A 27,433-nucleotide genomic window follows, 5' to 3' on the forward strand; every position below is an offset into this window, starting at 1 on the left:
GTAATTTGTTTTGTGTGACACTCGACACAAAACCAAACTTTTTTTCTGAATTCAGTCCTCCTCAGGCTTCTCACAGAAGATTTGTGCGAATATTCGCAGAGAGATAATTCAGAGCCCTGTTGTGGCATGTTCTGAAGCCCAACTGAAAACGACAATATATCTGGAGGATTAATCCCACCCTACTCCCCCTACTCTGTTGATTGTACACGAGGACTCACAGTTTATCTGAATCTGACCCACCGCAGCTGTTAGTGTATACACAAGATAATGACAGTCTGAAGCCCCTCCTCCCACAAACACAACTTTCCCTTTAGCTAGAGTCACTGGAATTAATGCGACAGGGGAGAAACAAATTATGTGGCAGAGGTCATTAAATCATGTGACAAGACAAGGGAAATACGACGTAATATGGAACATTTGTGAAATTATTTGTTCACTGTTTTACCATTTTTACTCGTTAGCACTTTCTGGGCGAATGTTTCTCCGTTTTAGAACCAATCTAACACACAAATACGACAATAAGCGCCTGAAATGTGACCAATCGACGTTTGTAAATAGCCTCCGACTGCGTGGCAACATGTGTGTCCACGTTTTTTAGTAACTTTTGATCCGTTTGAGGTGCAAAAATCTTAAAATTTTGTCGCAGGTGATGGATTATGTGACAAATGTGAAAAATCGATAATTACGTGGAAAAATCCCCCGGGCAGCAGACTTGAGTATTTTCAGTGGCTCTGCCTTTAGCACACTGAGAAGGTTTCACGATAACATTTCAACCGCACTCTCTTTCTGACTATATGCATGCACGTTGATTTAAAATATGTACAACTTGATGCAAATTCAATGTCGCGCACCTATGTTATATGATGCATATAATTTCTTTCTAGATGCGAAGGTTCCCCTGATAACACCTATACAATGTCAAATGTATTTTCTGTTACAGCCTCCCTTCGGGATAGTGTTCACATTATAGTAAACAATAACTAAATGTATTCTTTGAGAAAATGTGCACCTTTACAAGTGTGTTCACTTTGAGTAAATTCTCAACTCAATTTTTTATCTAAGTGTGAGCTGAGCTGAAAAATTAGCTGCGTTCCAAGGAGCAGAATGTAATACATCCAGGTACCGGGGCGGGGAGCCGGCTGGAGCGTTTCCGGGTCAGCAGAGGCGGCTGCTACAGGCAAGGGGTGCACTGAGGATGCTGCGTCCGTTTACACTCGGTCTCGGCGCACGGCTGTTGGGTGCCGTTTGAATTATGCAATCCAGGCCAGGTGATGCAGCGGAGATACCAGGGGAGTCGCGACAAAAGAGCCAGGTGAGTGGGGGGGTGGGGGTGGGGGTGCGCGTGTGTGTGTGCGCATGTGTGTGTGTATGTGCGTGCGCGTGTAAGCGCATGTGTGTGTGTGAGCACGTGTGTGAGCGCGAACGCCCAGGAGAGTCAGCAGAAGCGCGTCCGAGGTGAAATCGCCGAGGAAATGCGCGTAAACACCCCCTCTCAGCCATTCCCAGGAAACCCACGACAATAGGTCTTTCGCTGGAGCAGTGCTATGCGCTGCTAACACCAGCGAGACCTAAAAAGCAGACCTTCAGTCCACTGGCAAAATACAAACATTTTAAAGGCAGAATGTTAAGCGAACATAGTTAGTCCTCATAATATGCTTCTCCTATCCCTCGGTCTCAAAGCTGACCTTCTGGGATTCAATAATGTCTCAATCATATACATTTTGACATACCTTGGATTGCATTTCAAAGCATTGCTCTTCAGCCAAAACTCTAAAATCTTGATCATATGTTGATCACTCTTCCAAACTAGCCATTAGCCTTATCATTTCTGCACTGAGTGATAAGATGGGGCCTGTGGCTAAAATCAACACTATGTAAAGAAAAAAAAATTCGGAACCAATCATCTGATTTAATAGTACACTTTTTCTGACATCCCATGAATTGCATTAACTGCCAGTGTCTTAAATAATACCTATTGACCCTCATTATTTTTAAATGTACTTCCTGATCACTTCTCGTGTCCTTCTAGCAGATAAATATAGATTGTGATTTATGTTATCAAGCACTTCCATAGTACAAAACTGCCGCTAGTGTAGCATTGAAGTACTCAACTGTCCAGGGTAGGTGTAGGCAGACTGCTACATTTAGTTGCAGAGTATGCAGCTGTAATACGCTCTATGTTAAAGTTGGGCATGGTGAGTGAGGACCTAACATATGATCTGTTGACATTGTGTGCAACTTGTTGCTGTCGGTATGAATGTCCATGTCCAAGATATGTGAAAAAGAGTATCACCAATAATCACATTTACCAGTCCAACATCTTGTGGGATCCTGTAACTGCGGTCGATCAAATTTCCCTCTACAGCCTCTTCTGCAATCCCATTTGAGTCACCAATTCTCACATTCTTCAGCACAGGCTCTTCTTTTTATTTTTTGCTTTGTATACAGCTTGCACTGCCCTCTGCAACTTTCAGAGTACTTTGAGGCAAAAGGAAAATGTGAAGAGGACAGGGAATGGGGTAAACAGCAGTGCAAGGTTCACCTGCAGTTGTAAAGTCAAGGGATGTTGGGGTCAGTCTAGGGCACCATTCTCAAAGAAGCAATAAGTACATATTTTTCATAAGTCTATTTCCTGGTGGAGGGGTAGCGGAAGGGAAATGCGAAGGGATCTGAAGGAATCCCATTACCGCTGTAATTTATCTTATTCTTCAGTACAATCTCTTCTGTGATCCTAGTACCGTATTTATTTGCCAGTAAGTTACTTCAGGAAACCCAGTCCTGACAACAAGCATTATCTCCCCAAAAACAAGCTCCCATGAGACCAGTTACCCAGTTACTGGTGCCAGTAGGACATTCCGCAGCACAGCCAAAATCCCACTATTGACAGAAATCATTATGTTCCCAGTCAAATATCCTCTGGGATCTCATTATTGCAGCCCGTTGCAACACTCCTATTGCTATTTCAGAGATTCCATTACCAATACAAATCTTCACATTCCCCATGACTGTCTCTTCTAGGATCTCTTTACTGCCACCATTCATAGATTCCCCAGTACACCTCCTTGGATAGCAGTGCCACCACCAACCATCATCTTTCATTGTACAGCTTGCCCTGGAATAGCATTAAATAATAAAATCACCACACCGACCAGTACCACCTCTTCTTGGATCATAGTACCCTCACCAATTATCACAAATCACTTGTTCATGCAGTTCTGGGATCCCATTACTGCCCCTAGTCGTCAGAATTCAGCGATCAGCCACCATTTGTTTTTAATTGCCACCACCAAGTGTTAGATTCCATAAAGCTGCTATCAGGTACCATTACTATCAATGATTGTTACATCTCACAATGTAGTGTCCTATAAGCAGTCGCAGGAGGCCGTAGAAAGGAAGTACTGGCAACTAGTATTATTTTACCCTGTAACCTATTTCTAAATGTTGTTTTACGGGATTCCACTCTTGCAACCAATCGTCTCATTTCAGAGTACCTCTGCTTCAAGGGTGCCATTGTTGCAAGCAGCCATCATATTTCCCAGTACATACTCCTTTAGGACACCATTACCACTTATGAAAGAACCAATGCATTATCCTTTGGGGATTTACTGCCACCTATTTTCAAAATCCCCTGTGCAGACTTTTGAGCTCCTGTTACTATCACCATTCATCAGAGGACCCGATACAGCCACTCACAGAAGACAGGTGCCTCTGATAGCACTGTACACAAATGAAGACAAATACATGCAGTTACCTTAGCTGGTCACATAAAAATATCCTACTTTCATGTGCAGATTGTGGATTACAGTAAGTTTGTACAATTGTGTGTAAAAATACATGCATAGGGATAATTTTGTACTTTATGCATGAAAACATAAATACATTTAAATGAGACAGTCATCTTCTTTCATTTAAATGTGGTTTCAAAATATGGTTTGGACAAAACTAGGCTCAACTGAACCAGAAGTGCAGCAAATATACACTGGTAACTCATCCAATATACAAACAAATGCCAATCATCTGCTCTCAATGTTCAAGCATGTGCTATGCGCGAGCAGGGAAGGGTTCCAAAGTCTGCTTAGTCTGCTTTTGAAGCCTGTAGCATGGACACTCGTAGCAGTCAGAGAGGAACTGTTGAGCTCATAAGGCCCTTAACACCAAAAATCAAAGGGATGGGTAAGCCAACATTACAACTAGGATAGTCTATAGTGACAGAAAGGGAAGCTTTATAGGTATGTCCCACACCCCATTTTGTTAGTAGCAGGCTTCTCTCTTACCTGCCGGACAAAGCTGTTGGATGTGGTGTCTGAGCTGGTGCTGCCATCTGAACGCTTAAACCTACTTTTCCTCTTCGCATACTTTCCCTTTAAAGAGAAGAAGAAGAATGGTCAATTGAGGCCAGAGTGGACCAAATATTTCAAAACATTCCATTAAGGATTACATATATGCACAAATAATAAAAAACAAAACCTTGGACAGCTATTGTGGGTAAATTAGGAGCACAGAATCTCTGAGTTAAAACACCCACAAAGGCGGGTCAACTTACTATCAGTTTGAGCAGACATAATATAGGTAAACCATGAGGGGGGATAAAGCAGTCTCCAGAACTCTGTTCAAAAAGAAATTCCAGCTTAGGAACGAGGCGGCAACACAAAAGTAGGGTCTGCAGGAACTTACCTGGAGAGACCTCAGGGGTGGCTGAAAGGCCTGTCCTAGGATGGGATATCTCAAATAGTCAATTTCATATCCACTAGGAAGAGAAGGAATCAACATGAGCCTTCTATTTCACTGCTGCTTATCAGCTCCGTACTACAAGATTGGATTCAGGCACAATTTTGTGAAGGCGGAGCATTGAAGCATTTTTCCAACACCTCACACCCAGAGAACTCCAAAACATGCTGGAGTTGGTGATGTAGGAGACTACTCCATTTGTTGCCCATGGTTGGGGATGTAGGTCTATAAAGAGGCCCATGTACAAGAGTTCTGGTGTGGTGAATGAGTTTTGCATGGGTGCTTCAATGTTTTTGCAGTAAACTTAGCGGTTGTGTTTGAACTTGGATTAACTAGATACAAGAAAAATTCACTACCATTTACCTATGCTCCCCATCTTGAAGCAAGGATTATATTTGTTGTACATGGTTGGCAGAGTGTTAGTTTATAGAGTGGTCTAATTAGGAAGAGTTTAGATGTCATGCGGGTGTGCTCCAACCATATTGTGACAAACTTGTGGATGCACTGAAGCAAGCAGTTAAGCAGAGAAATACAATAAAGAGTCACATCTGCATATAATTATCACCTTCTGGTGATTGGATAAAAAGTAATCCCTATGTGTTGGGAGTGGTTGGTTGGGTGTTGGCTAATAGACATACCTGAATATTATGTGGGAGGTTCAAAGGAGTGCTCCAACTGTGATGCAGTGATCCTACGGTAGCGGTGAAAAAACCTATTGCCACATCATTTTTTAGGGAAGTATTCGTGAAATCAGATATTCCCACATGGAGTAACGGAAAATAAAATATATGATTCCTTTTGCTATTTCTACATTCAAAAGAGAAGCTTGATAGAGGGGTGGTTTGTACCTACAAGCAGTAAGGCTTGTCTTGCATGGTAAACTAACAGCATGAAATTAGTGTGAGGCCCCCGACCCCGTCAAGCACCCCTGCGAGAAGATCTACTGTCACATGATTAATGATGGTGGTGATCCTGTGGTTGCAGTTTGATATTGCATTGTGAATGGGAGATGCAAACAATACAAAAGGAAATTAGTAATCAATAAGTGGTCCCTCCAGCGCATACTGTAGATCAATAGTCCTCTCGCATGACCATTCTACTGTCAAACAAGTGCTCATTAGCTGATGTTCTATACCCCGAAGGTTTCCTAGGAACATTACTGTAGTATTCTGTGTCTGCAAAGAGCTACTGACCATTATAGCGGAGAGAAAGTGGAGGGCTGTAGTAACACCCTTGTCGTAAGCAGGGAGAGGGTGACTCTGACCCTTCCATACGACAGGAAAGAGTGACTTCTGATTTGAACTGTAACGTATTAATTCAGAAGAGGGATTTGAAGACCTCTGTATTGTGGAGGAAAATCTGTCAGTGGACAGTTGCTGAGGAATTATCTCACCTAAAGAATATTTCTTCAGTGCTGGACTGCAGAAGTATCTATTTGATTCATAGATTTTAAATGGCTACTTAAAGACTGGCCCTTTTTCCATATATACTGAAGGACACCTGGCTAAATTAATATTCAATAATCTGATGATAAGAGGAAACAGCCATGATCACAAGGGAAGAAGTTATTTGATTTTTTTTTTTAAGTAGGAATTTTGCAGATTTCAGCAATTGAGAGCAGCAAACTAAATTGAAAGAATGAAGGACCAGGACCTCGAGAGGCAGTCAGACAATCACTAAGCTTTGTGGGCCAAAACTGGTCAAAAATGTTCAGCTGTGTCAATCAATCAATCAGGGGTTTGTAAAGAGCGCTACTCACCCGTGAGGGTCTCAAGGCTCTGGGGAGGGGGTGCAGCTCCAGATCAGTCGAAGAGCCAGGTCTTGAGGCACTTCCTGAAGGTGTGCAGAGTGGGGGACCATCTGATGTTGACTGGGAGCTGGGTGGTGTGAGACAGACATGCTTAGGGTTATCTCTCTGCCACAGATGGGAGCCAGGGATGCTCCTTAAAATATTTTTCTTATATATAAGCCAATGCGGGTCATTAAGTTCCCTCAGTAGTGTATCCATGGCCACCAGGAAAGGCTGTAAGCAGTGAGACAGGGTGGTCAGGTGGAGTTTCTGAGCAATGCGAGTAGGGCTGCTCAATAAGTTTTATCTCAGTTATGCTCAGGGAAGTCCCTGTCAGTGGGGACCCATGACGAGCTCTCTTTTCCACCTCTAAGGAGTAGGCAGTCCAAGAAGCACTCTCGGTAGTATCACGTAGGTTCTTGAAGCAATCTCTCAGAATGATACAACAGGGCTGCTCAGGGCACAAGTCGGGGGTACACACGGGTACACGGCGTCCACCCACTATTTTCACAGGGTGTACGCCGTCCACCCTGCCAAGAAGTTGGGTCCCACAGAAATATGCTGATCTGTCCCAGTGTAACTTTCAGACAAGGGGACACGTTCAGCAGCGCCTGTACATTGTCTGCTTTCCATTCCCAGCAGCAACGTGCAGGCAGCGAGGAGGGCTTTTTCAATTCCACCACCAGCTGGGTCAAAGATTTAGGCCGAAGTTGAGGGGCGATCAGGCCTCCTTTTGATCAACGCGGTCTGGAACCTCACACTTGAATTAAAATACATCGGAGGAGAAACTAACGCACGCACCTTGTTATCACTTCACAGGCTCTTAAGAGAGGCATGCTTTTGACATTGTTCAGTCCTTGTATATAAGTGTGTGCACAGTAACAATTTCAGATGTGTGGTCTGTCCCAATATTTACACAACTAACAATTGAAATAGCACTATTTCATTTCTTTTACAGCGCTATTCTTCCCAATGACGGGTGTTGGAGAGCTTTATGTAACATACACATAATTCATTGACACTAAATCATGTGTGTAAATCAATGTACAAGATGTGGTACATGAAACAGTGAGGGTTGCAAGGTTTAGGGGCCAAATGTCCATATCCCACTGTGCTATATTAGAAGAATTACAATTTATGAACTGCAAGTAACAAAAGGATCTATGTTGAAAGCGGAAAACCACTTGCCTATCTACATAAAATTAAAATCCGTCATCTGCATGTTAGAAGACCTGCTTCGCAGGAGACAACATTAACCTTCTATACTACTTTGATTCAAATATGGGTGTGCACAAAATACAGAAAAAGTGTTAATCTCCAGAGTTATTTTACCATAATTACTACTCCATGAGTGGAGAGGTGTAGGGCAGCGGCCAGGGCAGCCGACTTCGGAGCGCAGGGTTCTCGGTTCAGTCCCCGGCTCCAGCTCAGCTCAGCACCATGTGACTCTGGGCAATAGCTCACTTAATTTCCACAATGGCCCCCAGCGCCTTGAGACCAGTAAGGGTGAGTAGTTCGTGCTTTACAAGTACAGATTTACATTTACATGAGATTTACTGGGCACACAAACATCTCTCCAGTAGATGCTTTAACACCATAAAATATTTTAAAATGCAGACTTTGCAACCAATTAGCAGAACAGATCCACTACTATGCTTCTCCTTGTTGCCAAATTCTTTGTGGTATGGTTTAAAAAAACATAAATGTATTAGTTGAGGCCCAGATTTTGTGTCTGGGTTGCTGCACTTTTGTGGCACAATCCAGACGCAAAATCTCATTTGTTAAATCTCATAATCTGCTTAAATGTACTCATGATATACCTGCTAAACATAAGTGGGAGGTCTCAATATCTTGTGTCACTTCTTATGATGTCACTGCCATGTGCGATGTCAAGCGTTGTGACGTCATCTGCTGTTTTGGCAGGCGCCATGATGTCACCTGCATGCTGCGTAACTTGGTTAGTTCCCCCACTTCTATTATTATGATTTGTGCCCTGGGGCTGTTTACGAAGCTCTTCAAGGTGAGCCTGAGCTGCTCAGGAAAGTTTGCCTCAGCACTGTGAGTGAAGGCTATTTAGTGATGGTTTTCTTCTTAGCTGAAAGTCAAGGTTCCTCAGGAAGGGCTCTCTCCCCGGAAGCTCTATCAGCAGGGTTAAGCATGCTGCCTCTGTGGTGAAAACCATGGCCTCTCGGGAAGTTCAGCAGTGTAAACTATAGCCTCTTAGGAAGCTCTTTAAACAGAGCGTAAACCACCATGGCCTCTCAAGAAGCTCTCCCTCTGCCGTGTAAACCACCATGGTCTCTCAGGAACCTCTCTCTTGGCAGTGCAACCCACCGTGGCTACTCAGGAAGCGCTCTAGTAGTGTAAATAGTTCTTCGCAAGGAGGAAGCCCTTTATTCAGTGCAAACCATAGCTAGGGAAGCTCTTCCAGCAGCGTGATTTGCAGGAAGCCCTTCCTGGGCAGCGTGAGTCACGGTGGCTTCGGAAGGTCAGCCCCGCCAAGTGAGCTGTTCTCTTTCCCAGGCAGCAGGGGTCGGAGCAGGGGCTGCAGGCCTAGGCCTCCAGGGGCCAGTGCCCACGCTCCTGGGGGCCAATACTCCTTCCTCTCTGGTTATTGATAATTTATGGATGAGACGGTCATAATCCAATCGTGTCTGGTTGGCAGAGCGGCAGGCGCGCTCCCCGGGGCTGCTGATCAAATTAAAAGCAAATACAGGGCCGTTGTCATGGAGAAGCCTGCATGGATATTGGATTTAGCAGCAGCCTCATCTCCTGCTCTGTGCGCAGACACGGAAAGCACGCGCATGCGCAGGTGTAACCTCAGCCAATGACCGTTACCCTCTCCAGCACGCACACGCACGCAGTGAAGCGCGTGAAGTTACGTGCTTCACTGCGATATCACACACAATCACAAAAGTATAATCCGCACCATTTTTAAAAAACAATGTCAACCCCCTCAACCTTTCAAGTCTGTAATGAGGGTCAACTAGAGTGGCTTTGGAGGGGTGCTGGCAGACTCTCACATTTAGGTATACCAAGGGCAGTTTGCTTGTCTGGAGAGTCAAGATGAGTTCGTGGAAGACAACGCCCTTCAAAATGAGGGTGAGTTGAGAAGCATGGCTTAAAAGTTTCCGTTAACATATATACGTGCCAACAGACCCGATTCAGAGTCATGAATTTTGAAGCCATTGTCAACGCTCCGTCCATCATCACCTTTGGTTTTTCTTTATTTTAATTGTCTCCATCCTAAAATTCCCACCGCTTCCCTCATACACACTAACATTGAAATACTTGCGGAGGAGCGTCGACTGCTGAAATTACCCCAAAGATGAAAAATAAAATGGGAATTAATTACCATTTTATTTTTTATCCACCAGTACTGAACGCGTGTCAGTATGGGGCGGGGCATCTGCTGAATGACAGCAGCAGGGAGGAGGGTTGGCTGTTTGTGCACTTTTCAAAGTGCGCATGTCCCTTTTGCCGGCTGTCTTGCAACAGCCAGACATGCGCAATTTGATACCTGTAACCCAGCTGGTTAGGGTAGGTGCGTGCCTCCAGGGCTCTGGGGAACCTCGAGGGAGGCCGCTCCCTTCAATTAGGACGCTGTTCTCACAGCATGAGAGCAGCGCCAGGATTGGTGCTCGCACTGCAGCATCCAGTTCCCCAGAAGAGGTCCGGAGCAGGGCACGTCGGTTCAGGTAAGTTTTATTTTTAATATCAATATTGGCAGGCGTATGCACCCGCCCCCACACCCATAGATGCCAGCCGCCACTGCTTACTATGCCAGTAACCACACAGCTTAGAACACTGATACTTGTGCTTCAAAGGTACTATTGAAACAAACGGAAGACGCAAGATTTATAACAGGCACCCACTTCCTACACCCACTACCACTTTGAACTGCATGGAGGCTTTGTTTTGACTGTCTTTGCCTCCTGCTTTCTCCCCCTCACTTTCTTCCTTCTATGCATTCTTCTTTCTTTTGGTCTTTTGCGCTGTCACCCCATTAGTCTCTCACTTACATTTTCTTTACCCCACTTTTATGTACAAAGACCTTCTTAACAAACATTGGCAAAGGTCATTAAATCTGGCTTGCATTAGGAGACCTGACTAAACTTTTTTTAAAGTGTGCGGCAGTAAAAAAAATATAAAGCAAAACAAAAAACACAGGCATCTATGAGCCAAACAAATTCATTTCTAACTTTTATAGGAAATATTAAATCCAGAGGTGCAGTAATCCATGATGTAGTATTAGGCAATCAATGGTAAACAATGACAATCGGAGGAAGAATGTGAGACAACTAGTAAGGGGAAAAGGAAGTTGAAGCCCATCGGAATGTCAAAAGTGCCAGAGCGGCGGAAAGGGAATTTCACAGATCACTGAAAATGAAATGGCCAGTTGACCGGTCCAAGAAAGAGTAATTTTGACCTGCAAGATAGCAGTTCAATTAAGGTACAAATTGGGTCTCACATATGATCCCCAGAGTGAGGAGGACTCCTGCCCATTTGAAACAGATTTAAAATGTCCATGTTTGATAGAGAAGATTTGTGATTTTATTAGAAATAAAACTGTTTATCCAAGTATTAAACCTGCTTAGCATAAGCAGATCTCTATATGCCAGTAGCCAAAGAGGTGGTAACCAATCCCGAACATCATTTATAGACAATGGTGACAACTATTAGCACACATTTCAGCAGAAAACAAATCTGGAAGGGGTGGGGCGAAAAGAGCCACAGGGCACAAAAGTGACACTGCTGCTCTGGAATTAAATACATGTAAATACAAAAATCTTCTCATTGTTGGGGATATTCTAGGAGATAGAAGGGCGCAGGAATCTTTAAACCAAAATTGACTTACGTCCACAAAGTCAGGGAGAAGATTATGAATATCCAAGTAACGATCTACCAGCGTCCTTGTATTTGAAAAGTATTCCTTGCTAGAAGGGCAAGACATTAGGAAGAGAACTCAGAAACAGTATTGGCGGAGAGTGAGGCAGGGGCCAGGACTATCATGGCATCAATATATATATAAAAAAAAAACAACAAGCCATTTAGTGGGGAAAGGGAACATAATGCCAACAAGGGATGCAGCAAGTTGCTCATGAGTACAGCAGTGCTGGCTAAAGGCCAGCAAAGGAAGATTATCCTACCGTAGTGGGATTTGGGCACCGGATATGGAGAAAGCAACAGCAGAGAGATGTGTCCATTGCGTTGCTTCATCACGGGGTGGAGAGAGGGTCTTGCCTTACAAATACCCTCAGTATACCACACAAATCCCTGGCACCATGTGCAAATTCCACAGCAATGCTAAAACTACTAAGGGAACGAAGTGACAGGCACGTCACATTTTGCCAGTCTCCAAGCAACAGGGAGGTATCAGAGCAGAAACAGAGAGTAAACACGAGCAACAAGTGATCCACATTTCCGACTCGTACAGAAGTAACCCTGCGCACAGAAACATCCATGATATGTGGGAAATGGAAAAAGCCATGAGTACAACGCAAAAAAGATAACCAGCAGGATTGGTTGGCTGTCTTTTAATGTAATCAATATTTTATAGACGTTTTGATGCCTTTAATCAGTACCAACGTTAACAAAAGTGTGCAAAGCAGGAATTTTCACAATGCCTTAGAATTCAATACATTTGTTAAAGACAGACTTCCTTATTGCTGCAATGGTAGAATTTCATAACATTAATTCATGTTAACAGCAAGATATTATCATCAGCACTATATGAACATTATTTTGGCCAAGGAAGAATGAAAGACTTAATTAAAAAGCATTGAAGAGAGTCCCAGTGGCAAATACGTTCAACACAATGCAACACAGAGGTGTGATAATATAGCTGGGAAAGAAAGGTACGATAATCAGAATGGAAGCCTTCGATAAGATCAACTGGCTAATATGTGCAGAAAGCGATGCATTTTAGTAGAAGATTTATTCAGAGTATTAGAAAGAATTTGTGAAAGTTCATGTGCCAGAGTAATAGCTACTGGTGAAATATAAAAAAGTTTTAGAACAGTAAAAAGTGCTACACAGGGATGCCCTCAATCCGCGATGTTCCTTCCTTGGCAACACACATTCCAACAGAGGTACTAAGAAACACTATCAAATATTGCTATCTCTGTTTCAAAAATTAATATAAGCCCAGTTTATTTGCTCATGACACGTTATTGCTAACGGACAACCCTGATCTTCCATACCTTAAGAGCTATTATAACATCTTTATTCTTATACAGACACTTTACCTTTTCAAACCCTTAAACACTAACATACCAATCCAGACAGAGGCAAAATCTAACTCTCCAGTTAGTGAGCCAATCTAGAGGTGTTAACATTTTCATGTATCTGAGAGATTTGACACTGTACACGGCATCCAGGTAGCAAGAACAATTTTACAAGAATATGCACAACCAATAGTCAAAGAATCATTAAGACACAGTTAACCACGACCTGGAACAATTCCTATATCGGAGAAGTTGGCAGAAGACTGAAACTGGTAAATAGGTATTAAGGCATGTACCTCAGGTAATAGAAAATGGTAAGAAAAAACTATTTAAATCCATTTATTTAAAACTCTTAATGGTTGTTATCAGCAGCGGCTGGTGTGCGGGCAGAGTGGCGGGGTGGGGATAGGGGGGCGGACGGCGAAGAAAAAAAAAAAAGAGCTTACCTGCCACTCTTCTGCTCCGAGTCCTCACTGCAGCACAGGCTCCCAGACTTGGAGCCTGTGCTTGCTTTCTCCAACCGAGCAACGCAGCTCAGGTAGGAGACAGCTCAGTTCGCATGTCGGTTTGGCCATCCTGAGGCGGCCGACCAAACCAACATAAGCATGGATAGCAGTGTCCACTACTCAACTCGTGACTCCCCCTCCCCCCCCCCCGATGACCTCGCCCCCCAAGACTAGGCCCGGACCTTAGAACTTGCAAAATAAAACGATAATAAACTGTTTTATTTTTTATTTTTAAAGTTTTGAGGCTGGCTGGGGGCGACGCTCTTCCGCCGTAGCGGAGGATCCACCACAAGTTTCTATGCGTCTCCTCTATAGATTCCAGGTCCCTGCTGCTCAGCCAGTGTGAGTGTGGTGTAATAGAATGTTGACGAGTGCCTGGTTAAAATAAATGTCAGCTGTAGAGAGTGGGCTGAGCAGCAAAGTGGCTGTTCCTTGTAGGGCATTTACTATCTCACTTATTACCTGTAACTAAGACTTACCTTATTCAATAAACCCATATATTATAACCTATGTGACTGGCTACCTTACTACCTGCCTACAATAGAGTATCATTTACAACAATCCCATGTAGCAGCTTCTGTATCCCTATCTAATACTGAGAAGGGTATTTAACTTCTTTTCTGCAGAGAACACAATTTTGGCATCTTCCACATTGCTTCCATATGTTGATGATATGAAGATTATGTCATCCCACTGGGGAGCAGGGCATCACTTTGGTATCCCTCCACCAGGGGCTGATGCCGAAGCACTTCAGCATCAGCCACAGGCGCTCCTTCACAGGACTGATGACATCAGCATGCCTCCAATGCACCAACATTATCAATCAACCTCTCTTAAAATGCCATAGACATTTGGCTCTAGCAGCTTCAGGGAGCATCTGTGCTAGGCCCCGAGGACCTATCATGATGAGAGAGACACCAGAGGAAAGGAGAGAGTCTCCACTTTTTAGCAGTACATCGCCCAAATGTATTCCTGCTAGCAGATTGCCACACGAGGGCAATCTCTTAGCTTAAATCCACTAATGGACTCCAGGGATATTTTCCACCGGGGAGCAGCCCTGCAGCAATTTTTTTTTTTTTTTTGTAAGTATATTTTTATTGCAGGAAGCAAATATAATTACATCATTGGCACCTGTAGCTTAATCTAAAACAGTGCTGGCGGTAGCTACACAGCCTCTATACACGGCCATTCAGCCCACAACCCGGGGGTCGGGCGGCGTGTGCCATTCTCTTGCAGTGTGTATCCCCTCGTTCCCGCAGTATATCACAGGTGGTAGAATAATTCTCTTATGCTTTGTCAAACACCCCAAACGAAGTACCCTCCCTCCCTCCACCCGTCTCACCTCCCCAGAGGAGTAAAGTGTTGTTCATCATGATGCATCACTCTAGCGCTTGATGGAAGCGAATGCCGCTCCCCTTCCTCTGTCCCCCACCCTCCACCCCTCTCGTCATCCGTAGTCTATCTTGTGGTCGATTATCATGTGATGTAAGCCGTAGTTCTCCATTTTGGGTGCAATCCGGCTGTGGCGTATTATTGGGATCCAGGCTGTCCCCCATCTGTACTGTCTGAGTCAGTATGTGTGTTATGGTCGCGCAGGGCCTGCACTATCATTTCCCAAGCTTGCGCCGCCTCGTCGTCGCCTCGCCTGCTGGAATCTCAACGTACTCTCACTCCCCGCCCACTTGAGAAGCTCATTGCGCCATTTAGTGCCCGTTGGACCAACCCGCGCCTTCCAGTGTCTGGTGATTTCCCGTTTGGCCAGAAGTAACCCTAAGTCGATAAATTTACTAGTAATTTTATTTTTAGGGGTATGTGGAAACCAGTGTAGAATCCCTACCGCCGCCTCCATCTGCAACGATCTTCCAGTCACTTCGGCCAGCGTGTCTCCTACAGTCGACCAATAGGAGGTCAGCATAGAACAGGACCACAGCATGTGAAAAAGGTTCGCTCTGGTTGTCCTACATCTAGGACAGGCTGCCGTCTCTAGGTCGAAATATTTCTGTAGCTTCTCCGGGGTCAGATAGGCTCTATGCAATACATAGAAGTGGACCAATTGGAATCGTGCACTTCTCGCTCCCTTCCAGACCCTCTGCAGTAGCTGGGACCACGTGGACTCTGGAATTTCCTTCCCTATATCAGCCTCCCATCGGGCTTTGAGAACCGTTAGGGGGGTCAACCTCTCATCTACCATTCTGGAGTATAAGCACGACACTGCTTTAATTGTCCCCGCGGACATCATGACATATTGACAAGCCGCTGACAGCTGTGGTTCCTCGTGACCAGTTCTCCAATGTGCTTGGAGTGCTCTAGTGACCGCCGCATGGAGCAAAAAGTCACCTCGAGGGACGTCGTAGCGGTCCAGAAGCGCCTGGAAGGACAGCAATGCTCCATCCTCGTAGAGATCACCTACGGTCTGCACCCCTATGTCTTCCCAAACACCCAGTCGAGACCAGTCTCTGCCATGGGGCAATGCAGTAAGCATTCCCAGCGGGATCTCCGGGGCATAGGGTCGTGGTCTGCCCAGTTTGCGATGTACACGGTTCCAGCACGAACGTATGGTGCGTTCCTCCTGAGTGAGGTGTCTCAACTCGAGCCTCTGTTGCAGCGCAATATACGATAAGACATGTCTGGGTATGCCACTGCCCCTTGATTCCTCCGGGCCTCGAAACTTACGCGCCACCTCCTGGGTGTAGTACTGTAGCTGGGCTGCCAAATAATACGTCTCAAAGTCAGGTGCCGCCAACCCCCCCTCCGCCCTCGGTCTCAGCAAGGTCCGAAGCGCCACCCAGCGGCGGCCCGAGCCCCACAGAAACGTCACTATTATGGAGTCCAGGCCCTGAAAGATAGATCTGGGGATCCATATCGGAAGTGTCCTGAAGTAGTACAGTAGGCGGGGTAGGGCCACCATCTTTAACAGCGCTACACGCCCTGCCACCGAGAGGGGTAGGGTAGACCAAAAGGACATGCTACCCTTGAGTGCCCGGATGCCCCTGGAGATGTTACCCTCTAGTATGTCAGCAGGGCGATGGTAAACATGCACCCCCAGGTACTTAAAGCAAGCCGGCTCCCATCTTATTTCTCTGTGAATGTCCGGTTGGGGCTATCCCTGTGGAGCGGAAATAGGCAGGTCTTAGCCCAATTCACCTGGAGTCCCGACACCTCACCAAAAGTCGTGAGCACTGAATCTGCTCCGGTTAAGGCCGTTCTAGCGTCTTCGAGGAAAAGCAGTAGGTCGTCAGCATACAGGGAGATGTATTGGCGGCCCCTCGGAGATTGCAACATCCTATAGTGGGCCCCCGTGCGGATCGAGATAGCCAGCGGCTCCACTGCAAGGGCGAATAGCAATGGGGATAACGAGCAGCCTTGTCTCGTGCCCCGTTCCACTGGGTATTGCTGAGATATCAGCGGGCCCGATTTCACTCTAGCCACCGCTGAGGCGTACAGCACCGTGGTCCATCTCAGGAATCCCTCACCCAGACCAAACCGCTCAAGGACCCTGTGGAGATAAATCCATTCTAGGCTGTCGAAGGCTTTCTCCAGGTCTATCGAGAGGCTCATAGGATCAGGAGCATCCGTGTGATCACCCTCCAAGAGTCTAAATAATCGTCGGATGTTCATCGTTGTGTTGCGCTTGGGGATGAAGCCCGCCTGGTCGGTATGCACTAGAGAGCTCATGTGTTCTAGCAGTCGCGCCGCCAATATGCTGCTCAAGATCTTGTAGTCGACCGTGAGCATTGAGTGCGGTCTATAAGAGGCTGGTTCTGCTCCCTCCCGACCTGGTTTAAGTAGAGGTACCACCAGGGCCTCCCGCATCGAGCTCGGTAGGCGTCCCAAAGACTTCGCCTCTTTGTAAACCCGCAGGAGTTTGGGGGCCAGGATATCTATGTATGCGTAATAAAACTCCACAGGCAGGCCGTCAAGGCCCGGCGTTTTATTACGTGCCTTTTTTTTAATCGCGATTTTGATCTCACCCAGCTCCACATCTCGTCCCAGGCCTATCGCCTGTTCCGATTCCAGAGTGGGGATCGGCAGATCCCTCAGGAATGTGTCCGTCGGGGAAGTGTCCGGCGGTAACCGACTGCGATATAGCCGCTTGTAGTAACCCCAGAAGCAATCAAGGATCTCGGGTTGAGTGTAAACCTCCTCATTCTCTACAGTCTTCATAGCCACAATGGGCGAGGTTCATTTCGTAGGGTTAGCGAGCCATGCCAGCAGCGCACTCGATTTGTCACCTTCCGCCAGCGATCTAGTCAGGTAAGCCTTGTGGTCATAACTGCGTAGTCGCTCAACCTCTACAGCCACCGCCTCTTTAGCCGCCAGGATCTGCTGTTGGAGTTCTGGACGGCCAGGGCGGGAGAGTTCTAGGTCGCGGAGGACTCGATCAGCTTTGGCCAGGTCCTCTAGGAGTACGCGGCACACTCCAACTTTTTGCGTTATACAATAGCCTCTAATCATCACCTTAAAGGCGTCCCACTCCGTGGCTCTCTCTGCAGTCGTGCCCTCGTTTATCTCAAAGTACCTCTCGATCCTATCCTCTAGGTCCCCGCTGAACACCAGGTCTTCCAGCAGCTCGGGCCGCAGTTTCCAGGTAGGCACACATGGGGCACATTGGAGCCACCGGAGATCAATCAATAATGGATTGTGGTCGGAGATTGTCCTCGCCAGGTATTCAGACCGCACCGCCGAAGCAGCCACCTCCATTGACCCCAACAGACCGTCCAGTCGCACATGCAATTCGTGCATGCCAGAAAAGTGGGAGTAATCCCGAGTGTGCGGGTGGTGCGCTCGCCAAATGTCCGTCAGTCCGCACTGGGTCTGCCAATTCAATCTACCCTTGGCCATCCGATACGAGGATGAGATCTATCTAGGCTAATGTCGAGCACCGAGTTAAAGTCGCCCCCTACCAGGATGGGTCCCGAGAGGTAGCAGGCTAGGGAGCCCGACAGCGCATTTAGAAAAGGCGAGTTGGTCCGTGTTAGGCGCGTAAATGCAGCAAATATTCAAATCTCTGCCCCCTAGCTTCCCTGCCAGCGCGACGTATCTCCCCTCTGGATCTATAGTATGGTTATCAACCTGCAAGGGTACCCCCACCTTTATCCATATCAGCGCGCCTCTCGCGTAAGCTGAGTAGGTGGTGCAGTATACCTGCCCTCGCCATCTACGCTGTAGCGCAAGTCCCTCAGTTTTGGTGAGATGTGTTTCTTGTAGCAGCGCGATCTGTACTCCTCTGTGCACTAGATAAGCATGGACCTTATGTCGTCTGGACATGGTGTGCAGACCCCGCACATTCCAGGCGATACACTTCAGATTTGATAGGTCAGCCATTGTCCCATGTCGCGTCTTCCTGTCTCTCTGAGCACATCACAGCTATGGGGAAGTGCTCACTGAAATCCATACCGATGACGAGTCCCCCCCTTAACAACTGTAAATCAACTTGCAAACATGAACCCCCTTCCAACCCCCCCCAGAACAGGTTCCAAATAGTGCCATCCAGTCCCCATCCAAACTTTACTCTCCAAAACCTCCCCTCCTACTAACCTAACGGTAGCCACCGTAGGCGTGCCTTAAGGGCAATGTGGGGGGCCGAGCGTCGACGCTCAGCCCCGCTACAAGCCGCATCGCGGCCGAGCTCAATAGTATCAGTGTCTAGAAGAGAGATTTCCTGCGACCCCCCTCGTAGACAGTTAATAAACAATTCCCCCTGATGAATCCCATCTTTCCCACGTATCCGCCCCCTCCCTTAGCTCTCCAACCAGAACTGGCTCACCCTAAAGCTTCATTGTTCATCCAGGAGTCCTTCTGCTGTCTCAGGGGTGACCACCGGGAGCGTCACACTGTCCGTTTCAGAGCCCTCCGTGTCCGAGTGGCCTCCACTCTCTCCTGGTTCCGATTGAGCAGTTCCGTGGTCGTCCTGAGGGCCAGACATGGAAGAGACCATCTCCAGCGCACCGCGCCGCTCCGCCGCAGTCTCCACCGTGGAGGGTCGAGTAGTCCTGCCCCTGCGGTGTCTGAACCTCTTAGGTTTCCGCTGTAGTATACCCTCCATCGTGGATTGAGACGAGGTTCAGAAGCCATCCTTGCCCGCCCTGTATAATTCTAGCCAACTACATACATCGTCCGGGGTGTCGAAGAACTTGGTGGAGTCGTCCACGATGATGCAGAGTCGCGCCGGGAATAGTAGGGAGTACTGGATGCCCTCTGCTCGTAGTTCCCGCTTGACGGCCAGGAAGGATGACCGATGTCTCTGCGTCTCGTAGGTATAGTCCGGGAAAATATTTACGCGGCTGTTGTCCACCTGATAAGGACCCTTCTGTCTGGCAGCCTGCAGTAGGAAGTCTCTGTCTCGAAAATGGAGCAGCCGCGCCACCACCGGGCGGGGCGGTCGGCCTTGTAATGGCGGTTTGGCCGGCACTCTGTGCGCACGTTCCAATGTGTAGAAAGGGGACAACCCCTCCTGCGCCACCGTCGTCCGCAGCCAATTTTCCAGGTACGTCACCATGTCCCCCCCTTCAATTTTTTCGGGAAGGCCAACTATTCGAATGTTATTTCTCCTGTTGCGCCCTTCCGCGTCCTCCGCCCGTTTCTCCAGTGCTTCTATGCGGGTTAGAGCGTCCTTCATCGTTGTGTCCAAAGCTTTTTGCGCTGGTTCCAAGCGTCACACCGACCCCTCAACTTCCTTCACTCTGTCGGAGAGCTTGCCATGATCCGCTCGGAGCAGACCCAAGCCCGTCGCAACCTGGCAATGTCCTCCCGGAGCGCTGATCTGCTCTCCGTGATTGCCAGCAGGATTTTATAAAGTTGTTCCTGAATATTCGGGCCCCCTGGACCTTCTGCGTGCAGGCGCTCTTCGTTGTCCGGCGGTTCTACGTCCGACGCAGTCTGGGCGCCTCCCTTAGGCCCTCTTGGTTTTCCCATGGCGTTCGGTGTCCACAGTGCAGCCGTAGCAGGAGCGGGGACGAGCAAGCCGGGGTCGACTTTGCCGTGACGCGGCCCTGAGAAACGTCTTCTCCCCGCAGCCTGTGCCTCCGCGGCCCCCAGGGACCCCCCTGAAGCTATCAGGTCCCCAGGCGGCGGTCAGGTGAAACGTCCGTCAGTAGGCCAGACCAGGATCCGGGACTATGGGCAGGAGCTCCTCACGTCTACAAACTTCTGGCCAAACGTGTGCTCTCAGCCTCAGCAGCAAGGGCAGTGAGGCCCCAGATGAGCGCGGCGTAAGTCCCGGGAGCAGCGAGCCACCACAGTGCTCCGGGGCCGTCTCTCCGTCTTTCGCCCTCTTCGAGAGTCTCTGCAGCCGCGCGACAACGGGGTCGCCCCACAGAACTCAGCAGCGAACCCCCTGTCTGCAAGTCCGGGGTCAGCGCTAGAACGACGGGCCGCACCTCTAGGCGCCTCTCCGCAGCGATCGACTCGCCTCTCCCTTTCCCCGCGCAGCACCTCCGCTCCGATGGATGGTCTCGGGTCAGGGTCCTCCGCTGCGACCACAGTCTCCCCGATGGATGCACTTCATCACCGCGTCATGGCGCCCAGCGCTGCTGCCGCATCGCAGTGGGGGGTCGCGAGGGTGCTCCAGAGGTTCCTCCCCGCTTCTCCAGCGCAATTCGCTCACCTCCAAGCTGGGCGTCCGGGTCAGTGTCGCGGGCCTCTGCGGCAGCCTCCGCTCGGCGGCGAGCAGGCCTCTCCGCCCCTCCCCCACTCCGCTCTACCACAGCGTGTCCCGGCCACAGGGTGTCGGTGGCCCCCCCGGGGATCGTCAGGGGACTGGCCGCAGGGCACTTCCCCAGCAGGGAAAGGATCGCTTGGCTCGCCGGGGGTGTCGGGGCTTCTGTTTCCCCTGGGTCTCCAGTCGTTCTCAGCTCCGAGGCGATGAAAAAGGAGCCGGCGCCATCTTGGGCTCCGCCTCGCGATCTCCTCTTTTCGCCGTTTTCCCAGTCCCGAGGCCGTCGCGGGCCTCTATACATAGGAGGGGGTGTCCAGGTCACCGGGGGATTCTTTTCGGGGTATAGATGTCTCAGGGACCTCCCTACAGCAGGATTAATGAGAGCTCGGCCGCGGAGCTGAGACGCTAGGCGACCTCCGCCATCGGCGCTCAAGCCACGCCCTCAGCAGCCCTGCAGCAATGTCAATGGCTCGACACCCTCACTAACAGCATTTCAGCCAGTTCGACTGGGCTCAAGTTCCTGTCTATTGTCGATTATTGTCTTACACGTATTATACCATTACAGATATGCTTGTGACCTGTTTTCTTGATCTCTCTGTGACGCGGTTACCAATGGCTATTGTTGACATTACTTGTTTCTCTGTCTATAATTTGTAAACACTCAATAAAAGATGTCTTTTAAATAAAACCAGCCTTTCAGCCTTCCCAAACTTCTTGCCCCAACGTGCTGAAAGATAAATCATCAAGGAGTTGTTTCTGAAGAGGAGTGGCTTCACAGCATGGCAGTGTTCCCCAGCTTACCACTGCCGTTCAGTCTCCCTAGGAGGGGCTAACTGGGGTGTGCCCCAATCCGATCTCGACAGGCCTGAAAGCACCACTAGTCGACCAGGGAGTTCTTTTACAGAGGGAACAGAGACCCTTCAGCATAGGTAATGGCTCTCCTCCCTGCATCAGAAGTAGCAGGCTGAAGGGGCTGAAAACATGACTAGGCCACAAGGGAAAGTGGTATATACATAAAAAAATATATGAAGTGGAATCAATCCTCATGACATTGCTCTACACCGCACCCTTCTCCTTATGGTATAAGCCCTTCCAGCCCTCTAGGACAGCAGGTTTTTGGGTGTGTACCTCAAGTCTTCCCCGATTGGAGTTAGAAGCCTCACTTGGCTGTCCCTCATAGAATGAAGCCTCAAGCACAGTAGGCCATAAACCGATCCAGAATGGGGGCGGTGGTGGGGATAAAATACAAATGTAACGATCAATATGTTTCTCTTGATGACATTTATAATGAGTTAAAACATAAAAATATCCAGAGTTCATATGCCCTGTCTATAGTTAAACAGTACTGTGCCCGGTGCTTTTCTTTTCCAAAGCCACTTGCACAGTAGGCCATAAGCCGATCCAGAATGGGGGCAGTGGTGGGGAGGCACGGGGGTAAAATGAGCGTTTCTCCACTGGCCCACTAGACACCAAGCTTTTCAAGTCCCCAGAGGACAGACTGTAGAGTTATACCACTCTAACCACAGGTAGATGGATTCCTCAATAGACACCAAAGAGTACACTGTATATCAAATCATAAAATATATATCACTCCTGGCATGAGGCTTTACACTCCCACCTTCTTATGCCACAGCCATGTTAGCTCCTCTAGGGGGAACACGAAACAATTAGGGCCTACTCTAAACCAAATAGCTGACAAGAAACCTCATAAAGGTTGTAAACAACACTTTGCTTTTGTTAGTGTACCCCTCACCAACCAGGGTTTCCCCTAGGTGGCATGCTTCATCATAGGGTTCCTCCTGTTCTGCTACAGGGCACGCTACTACAAGTAGAGACACAGGAGCACTCAAATGGTAAATACCCAATGATAAATGGAACACAAGTAGGAGACGTAGGAGGTGTAGGATTTTAAAATACCTGCCTGTGTAGGGAAACTATGTTTTATTCTGCCCTTCAACCTGTATGGTTAAAAGGGGAAGAAACAACAAAACCCTAGGTTATAATGCACCTGGTTTCTGTACGGTCAGCATGTTTCAAGCCACTCAAGCCAAACAATATATTGTTCGCACCCTGCCAATCTAACTCAGGAGTGGATTCAAGGAGTTTTGTTCCTTGGTCCTGAAGATAGCCACTGTGAAGAGTGGCTTGAAACAGGTTGACCATGCAGAAATCAGGTGCATTAAAATCTTGGGGTTTGTTGTTTCTTAGGGTCTGAGTGAGCGAGTTTTTAAGAACATAAATTCAGGAATACAAAAGAATCCAACCAGACAAATCAAAACTCTATCTCAAAAATAGAAGTGTGTGGAACGAGGACGTGGGAGCAAATCTCTCTGTACCTCAAAGGGTGACATACTCATAGTGATACCCATATCAATTGTTATTTAACCATGAAAATGACAATGCAACATTGGGCAGTGCAACAAAAATATGCTTTACTTCTGAAAAACGTGGAACTCAAAGCTCTGCAATTAATTTATATGCTAGAAGTGCATCAAAGAAAAATAGACATACAGGCACATATATATATATAAATAGATTGACAATAAGTTGAAGTCGGCCATGTAATAGAAATAATAGACCGGACTAGGGATCTAACACTCGAAAAATCATTATACAGATATTTTAGAAACTTACCTACAATACTGCAGATTAAAAAAAGGCATCATCATTAGAAAGTATATAGTGCTACGAGACAAGAAACACTAACGGAGGCTTAAAATTGGGTTTTGAATAGAAGAAATCAGAAATATAGTTATTGTATAGTACTGGAAAGAGCTTTGTAGAAGCGACTATTGAACATTATTTAGAAAGATGGCTCATTCTATATTGCCTACAATATTTTCTTCAGGATTTTAAATGCTTACTAAACAAAATTTATGAATGGAAAAAGTAAGTAAGAGCATTATACGAAAAAAGAGAGGCTACCAAGTGAACACCGGGGCTGATTGGAATTAGAAAGATAAAATCATAGAGGAATTCAAGTTAGAAACTCTACAAAGAGTGGATAGAACGGATCAGTAAAACATTACAGGGACACACTTATGGCAGGCCACACAGAGAGGGATCTGAAAACATGAGTAGGCATAACCCATCAACTAGTGTTGGTAGGCCTGCATTCTTCATCTACAGAGATCAGTCACCTCTAGTAGACATGGACGCTGCAGCTACAGAGATTGGTCACACCCAGTAGACATGAACTCTGCAGCTACAAAGATCAGCCAGCATTGGTAGACACTGACCCTGCAGGTGCAAAGATTAGCCAACAATAATAGATGAGGACCCTGCAGCTAGAGATCAACCAACATCGCATGGAACCTGCAGGTACAGAGATCCGCCAACATTGATAGACATGGACCAAGCAGCTGCACAAATCAGCAAACATCGGTAGATATGGACCCTGCTGCTAGAGATCAACCAATATCACATGGACCTCGCAGGTACAGAGATCACTCAACATTGGTAGACATAGAGCCTGCAGCTACAGAAATCAGCCAACATCGGTAGATATTGTATAAGGAGCTACAGAGATCAGCCAACATCGATAGACAGACTCTGCGGCTACAGATCAACCAGCATTGCACAGACCATGCAGGCACAGAAATCAAGCAACACTGGTAGACAAGAACCCTGTCGCTAGAGATCAACCTGCACTGCATGGACACTGCAGGTAGGGAGGTCAGTCAACTTCTCATGCACCCTGCAGGTAGAGCGATCAGCCAACATCTGTAATCATGGACCCTGCAGCTACAGAGATTATCCAGCATTGGTAATACATGGATGCTGCAGCTACAGAGATATGCAAACAACAGTAAACATGTATCTGCAGCAACAGTGATAACTAAAATCAGTAGACATGGACCATGCAGCTATAGATCAGCCAACATTGGTAGGCATGGGCCTGGCAGCTGCAGAAGTGTGCTAATATGATTACATATGGACCTACAAAAAGCAGCTGATAGGGGCACCCATGAGCCCTGCATCTATCGAGAGGTCAGCATGCATGGGTACATATGTCCTGCAGCTAATAAGAAACCAGAAAAGATTGGTAAACATGATAATGCAGCCACAGTGATCAGTTAACATGGGTACTCAAGGCCCCTGAAGTTATGGAGAGACTAGCTAATGTGCACACAGGGACTCTGCAGTTATGAACAATTAACACCAGTATTATAAATGGGGGTCTCTAGTTATCAATGATTTGCACCTTTGTCTAAGTAGGGACCCTTCTTCCTAGTAAGGGGGGATTCACTTCTAAAATAACCCCTGCTCACCCCCTTGGTAGCTTAGCACCAGAAGACAAGCTTATCTCAGAGGCGTGTGTAAAACATTTGTGCACACATACAGTAATACAGTGAAAACACTGAAAATAGACACCACACCAGTTTAGAAAAATTAGTAATCTTTATCTAAACCAAACAAGAACCCAAAACACAAAAATCCACAAAACAGTAATCAAAATATTACTTTTAAAAAAGGTAGAAATTATTTTGTTCATAGAAAATGGTGGATGTGACACTTTCAACACAAAGTACCTTGGATGCGTCAAAACACAAGCAAAAAGGGTCACAGGGAAGGTGATGCATCAGTTGCTTACACACAGGGAAGGTAATGTGTCAGTTCCTTGTTCCGGATGAGGTGATGTGTCTGTTACTTACTGCTGCGCAGGGGAGGTGATGCGTCGGTTTCTTACTGTGTCCCCCAGCAATGGGACAGATCAGGCGCCTCGATGCAATGTACGGCGATGTGATGCGTAAAAATCCGTGATACGATGCGACGATTCCAGCCGGGTCCCCTCGATGCGTCGGTTCTTACACAGCAGGGCCTGTGTCAGAGTCCGTGTGATGATCTTGGATGTCAGAGATCGGTGCACAGGACTAGTCATACAGCAGACACTTCAGCCACGGACAGGAGCTGCGTCGATTCTTCAGCTATGTGTCAGAAATTCTTCTCGCACCACTACGATGCTTCAGAACCAAACGATGCGTCAATTTTCACAGTTCTTTAGTCTTTTGCAGTTCGAACCCACAGAAACAACCACCGAGGCCGAGAACACTGGCAGGCACATCTTGGCAAGTCAAAATTTCCAGCAAAGGAGTTCAGGGGGGACTTGGGGTGAAGTCTTTGTGTCCCTGAGACTTCAGAACAGGAGGCAAGCTCTACTTCAAGCCCTTGGGGATATTCCTCAAACAGGGAACACAGCAAAGTACTTATCCTTTCCTTGACAGAAACAGCCACTTCAGGTCAACCCGGAACAGCACACAGCAAAGGGGCAGTACTTCTCAGTTTCTCCAGCTCTTCTCCTTGGCATAGGTTCCTCTTGAATCCCAGCAGTAATCTTTAGTTCAGGGGTCTGGGCCCCACTTCTTATAGCACACATTCCTTTGTTCTCAGGTGGCCGAAAAGGTCTTTGCCCAGCCAAAACCCAGTTCTGTCCTCTAAGGTACAGCTGCACGGCAGTAGGTAGAGACAGCATTGTCCAAGGCAGACCAGGCCCATTCGGGTGTGAAAGAAAGCTCCTTCCCCCTACTCTAAATGCAGCCCAGGTCTATTCAGCTCTGCCCTGACTCCCCCTGGCAAAGGCAGGGCACACCTCAGCCCCCCACCCACACCAAGTGGCTGTCTGATCAGAATGCACATCCGCAGCACCTGTCACTCTAAAACCAGACAGTCAATACACAACCCTAGCAGACACACACAGGATGGCTAAGCAAGAAAATACCTACTTTCTAAAAGAGGTACGTTCAAACACAGAATGTAAAAATCATCTTTACTAAAAGATGTATCTTTTCATTCCGAGTTCAGGCATACTAAACTCTATTTTCGCATCTTGTTCCTATGGGCAGGTATACTTATAAAATATTCTATCCTATGGGACAAATAGCCTTTCAATAGTGAAAAACGAAATCGGCAGTATTTCACTATCAGGGCATGCCACACACATCAGGGCTTGTCTTACATTTCACATGCACCCTGCCCACAAGGGTGCCTTGAGCCTATCTTAGAAGTGATACATATAAGAAAAGGGAAGATTAGGGCCTGGCAAGTGGGTGCACTTGCCAGGTCGATATGGCAGTACCAAACTGTACACAGACACTAACCTGTGTAAGCATGAGTCTGGGCCCACAAACGCCAGTTCACATGGGTATTCCTGAGCCCTGGAGCTAAAGAGGCCAGCTGACTCTGCTCTAGACACCAGCCAACAAGTGTCACTGTATGTTTGTCAGTATTTGGTATTTCTATAGTAGAAACCTAGCCAAAAGGCAGAGTAGTGTTATACAGGGTCAAAGATAAACATAAACCCAATTAGCAATAGGAGAGGTCAATACATTGTGATGTAGTGTTCTTTAAAGAAATGACTCTTTCCTCATTTAGAGCAGCATTAGAACGGTCCTGGTGGATATGGGACTGTTGTTCCAGATACCGGTGAATAGATGGAAAGGGGCTGCTGATTTCCTTTTTGCTTTTTACACATCTTAGTCAGCTAAAATCCTAGCTGTGGGTGTGTAGAGAACCACCAGAGATGGTT

General features: G+C 47.2%; 1 protein-coding gene across 2 annotated transcripts in view; it reads right to left on the reverse strand.

Moving 5' to 3' along the window:
- Positions 1-27,433, reverse strand: part of CACNB1 (calcium voltage-gated channel auxiliary subunit beta 1) — a 627,177-nt gene that overhangs the window by 565,224 nt on the left and 34,520 nt on the right. For both annotated transcript variants that reach the window (XM_078645637.1, XM_078645638.1), the window contains exon 2: positions 4,275-4,361. In XM_078645637.1, coding sequence (XP_078501763.1) covers positions 4,275-4,361 — 87 coding nt within the window. The remainder of the gene's footprint in view (positions 1-4,274; positions 4,362-27,433) is intronic.

This window comes from Lissotriton helveticus, chromosome 5_1 (assembly GCF_964261635.1).
Source record: "Lissotriton helveticus chromosome 5_1, aLisHel1.1, whole genome shotgun sequence".
Classification (NCBI taxonomy): Eukaryota; Metazoa; Chordata; class Amphibia; order Caudata; family Salamandridae; genus Lissotriton; species Lissotriton helveticus.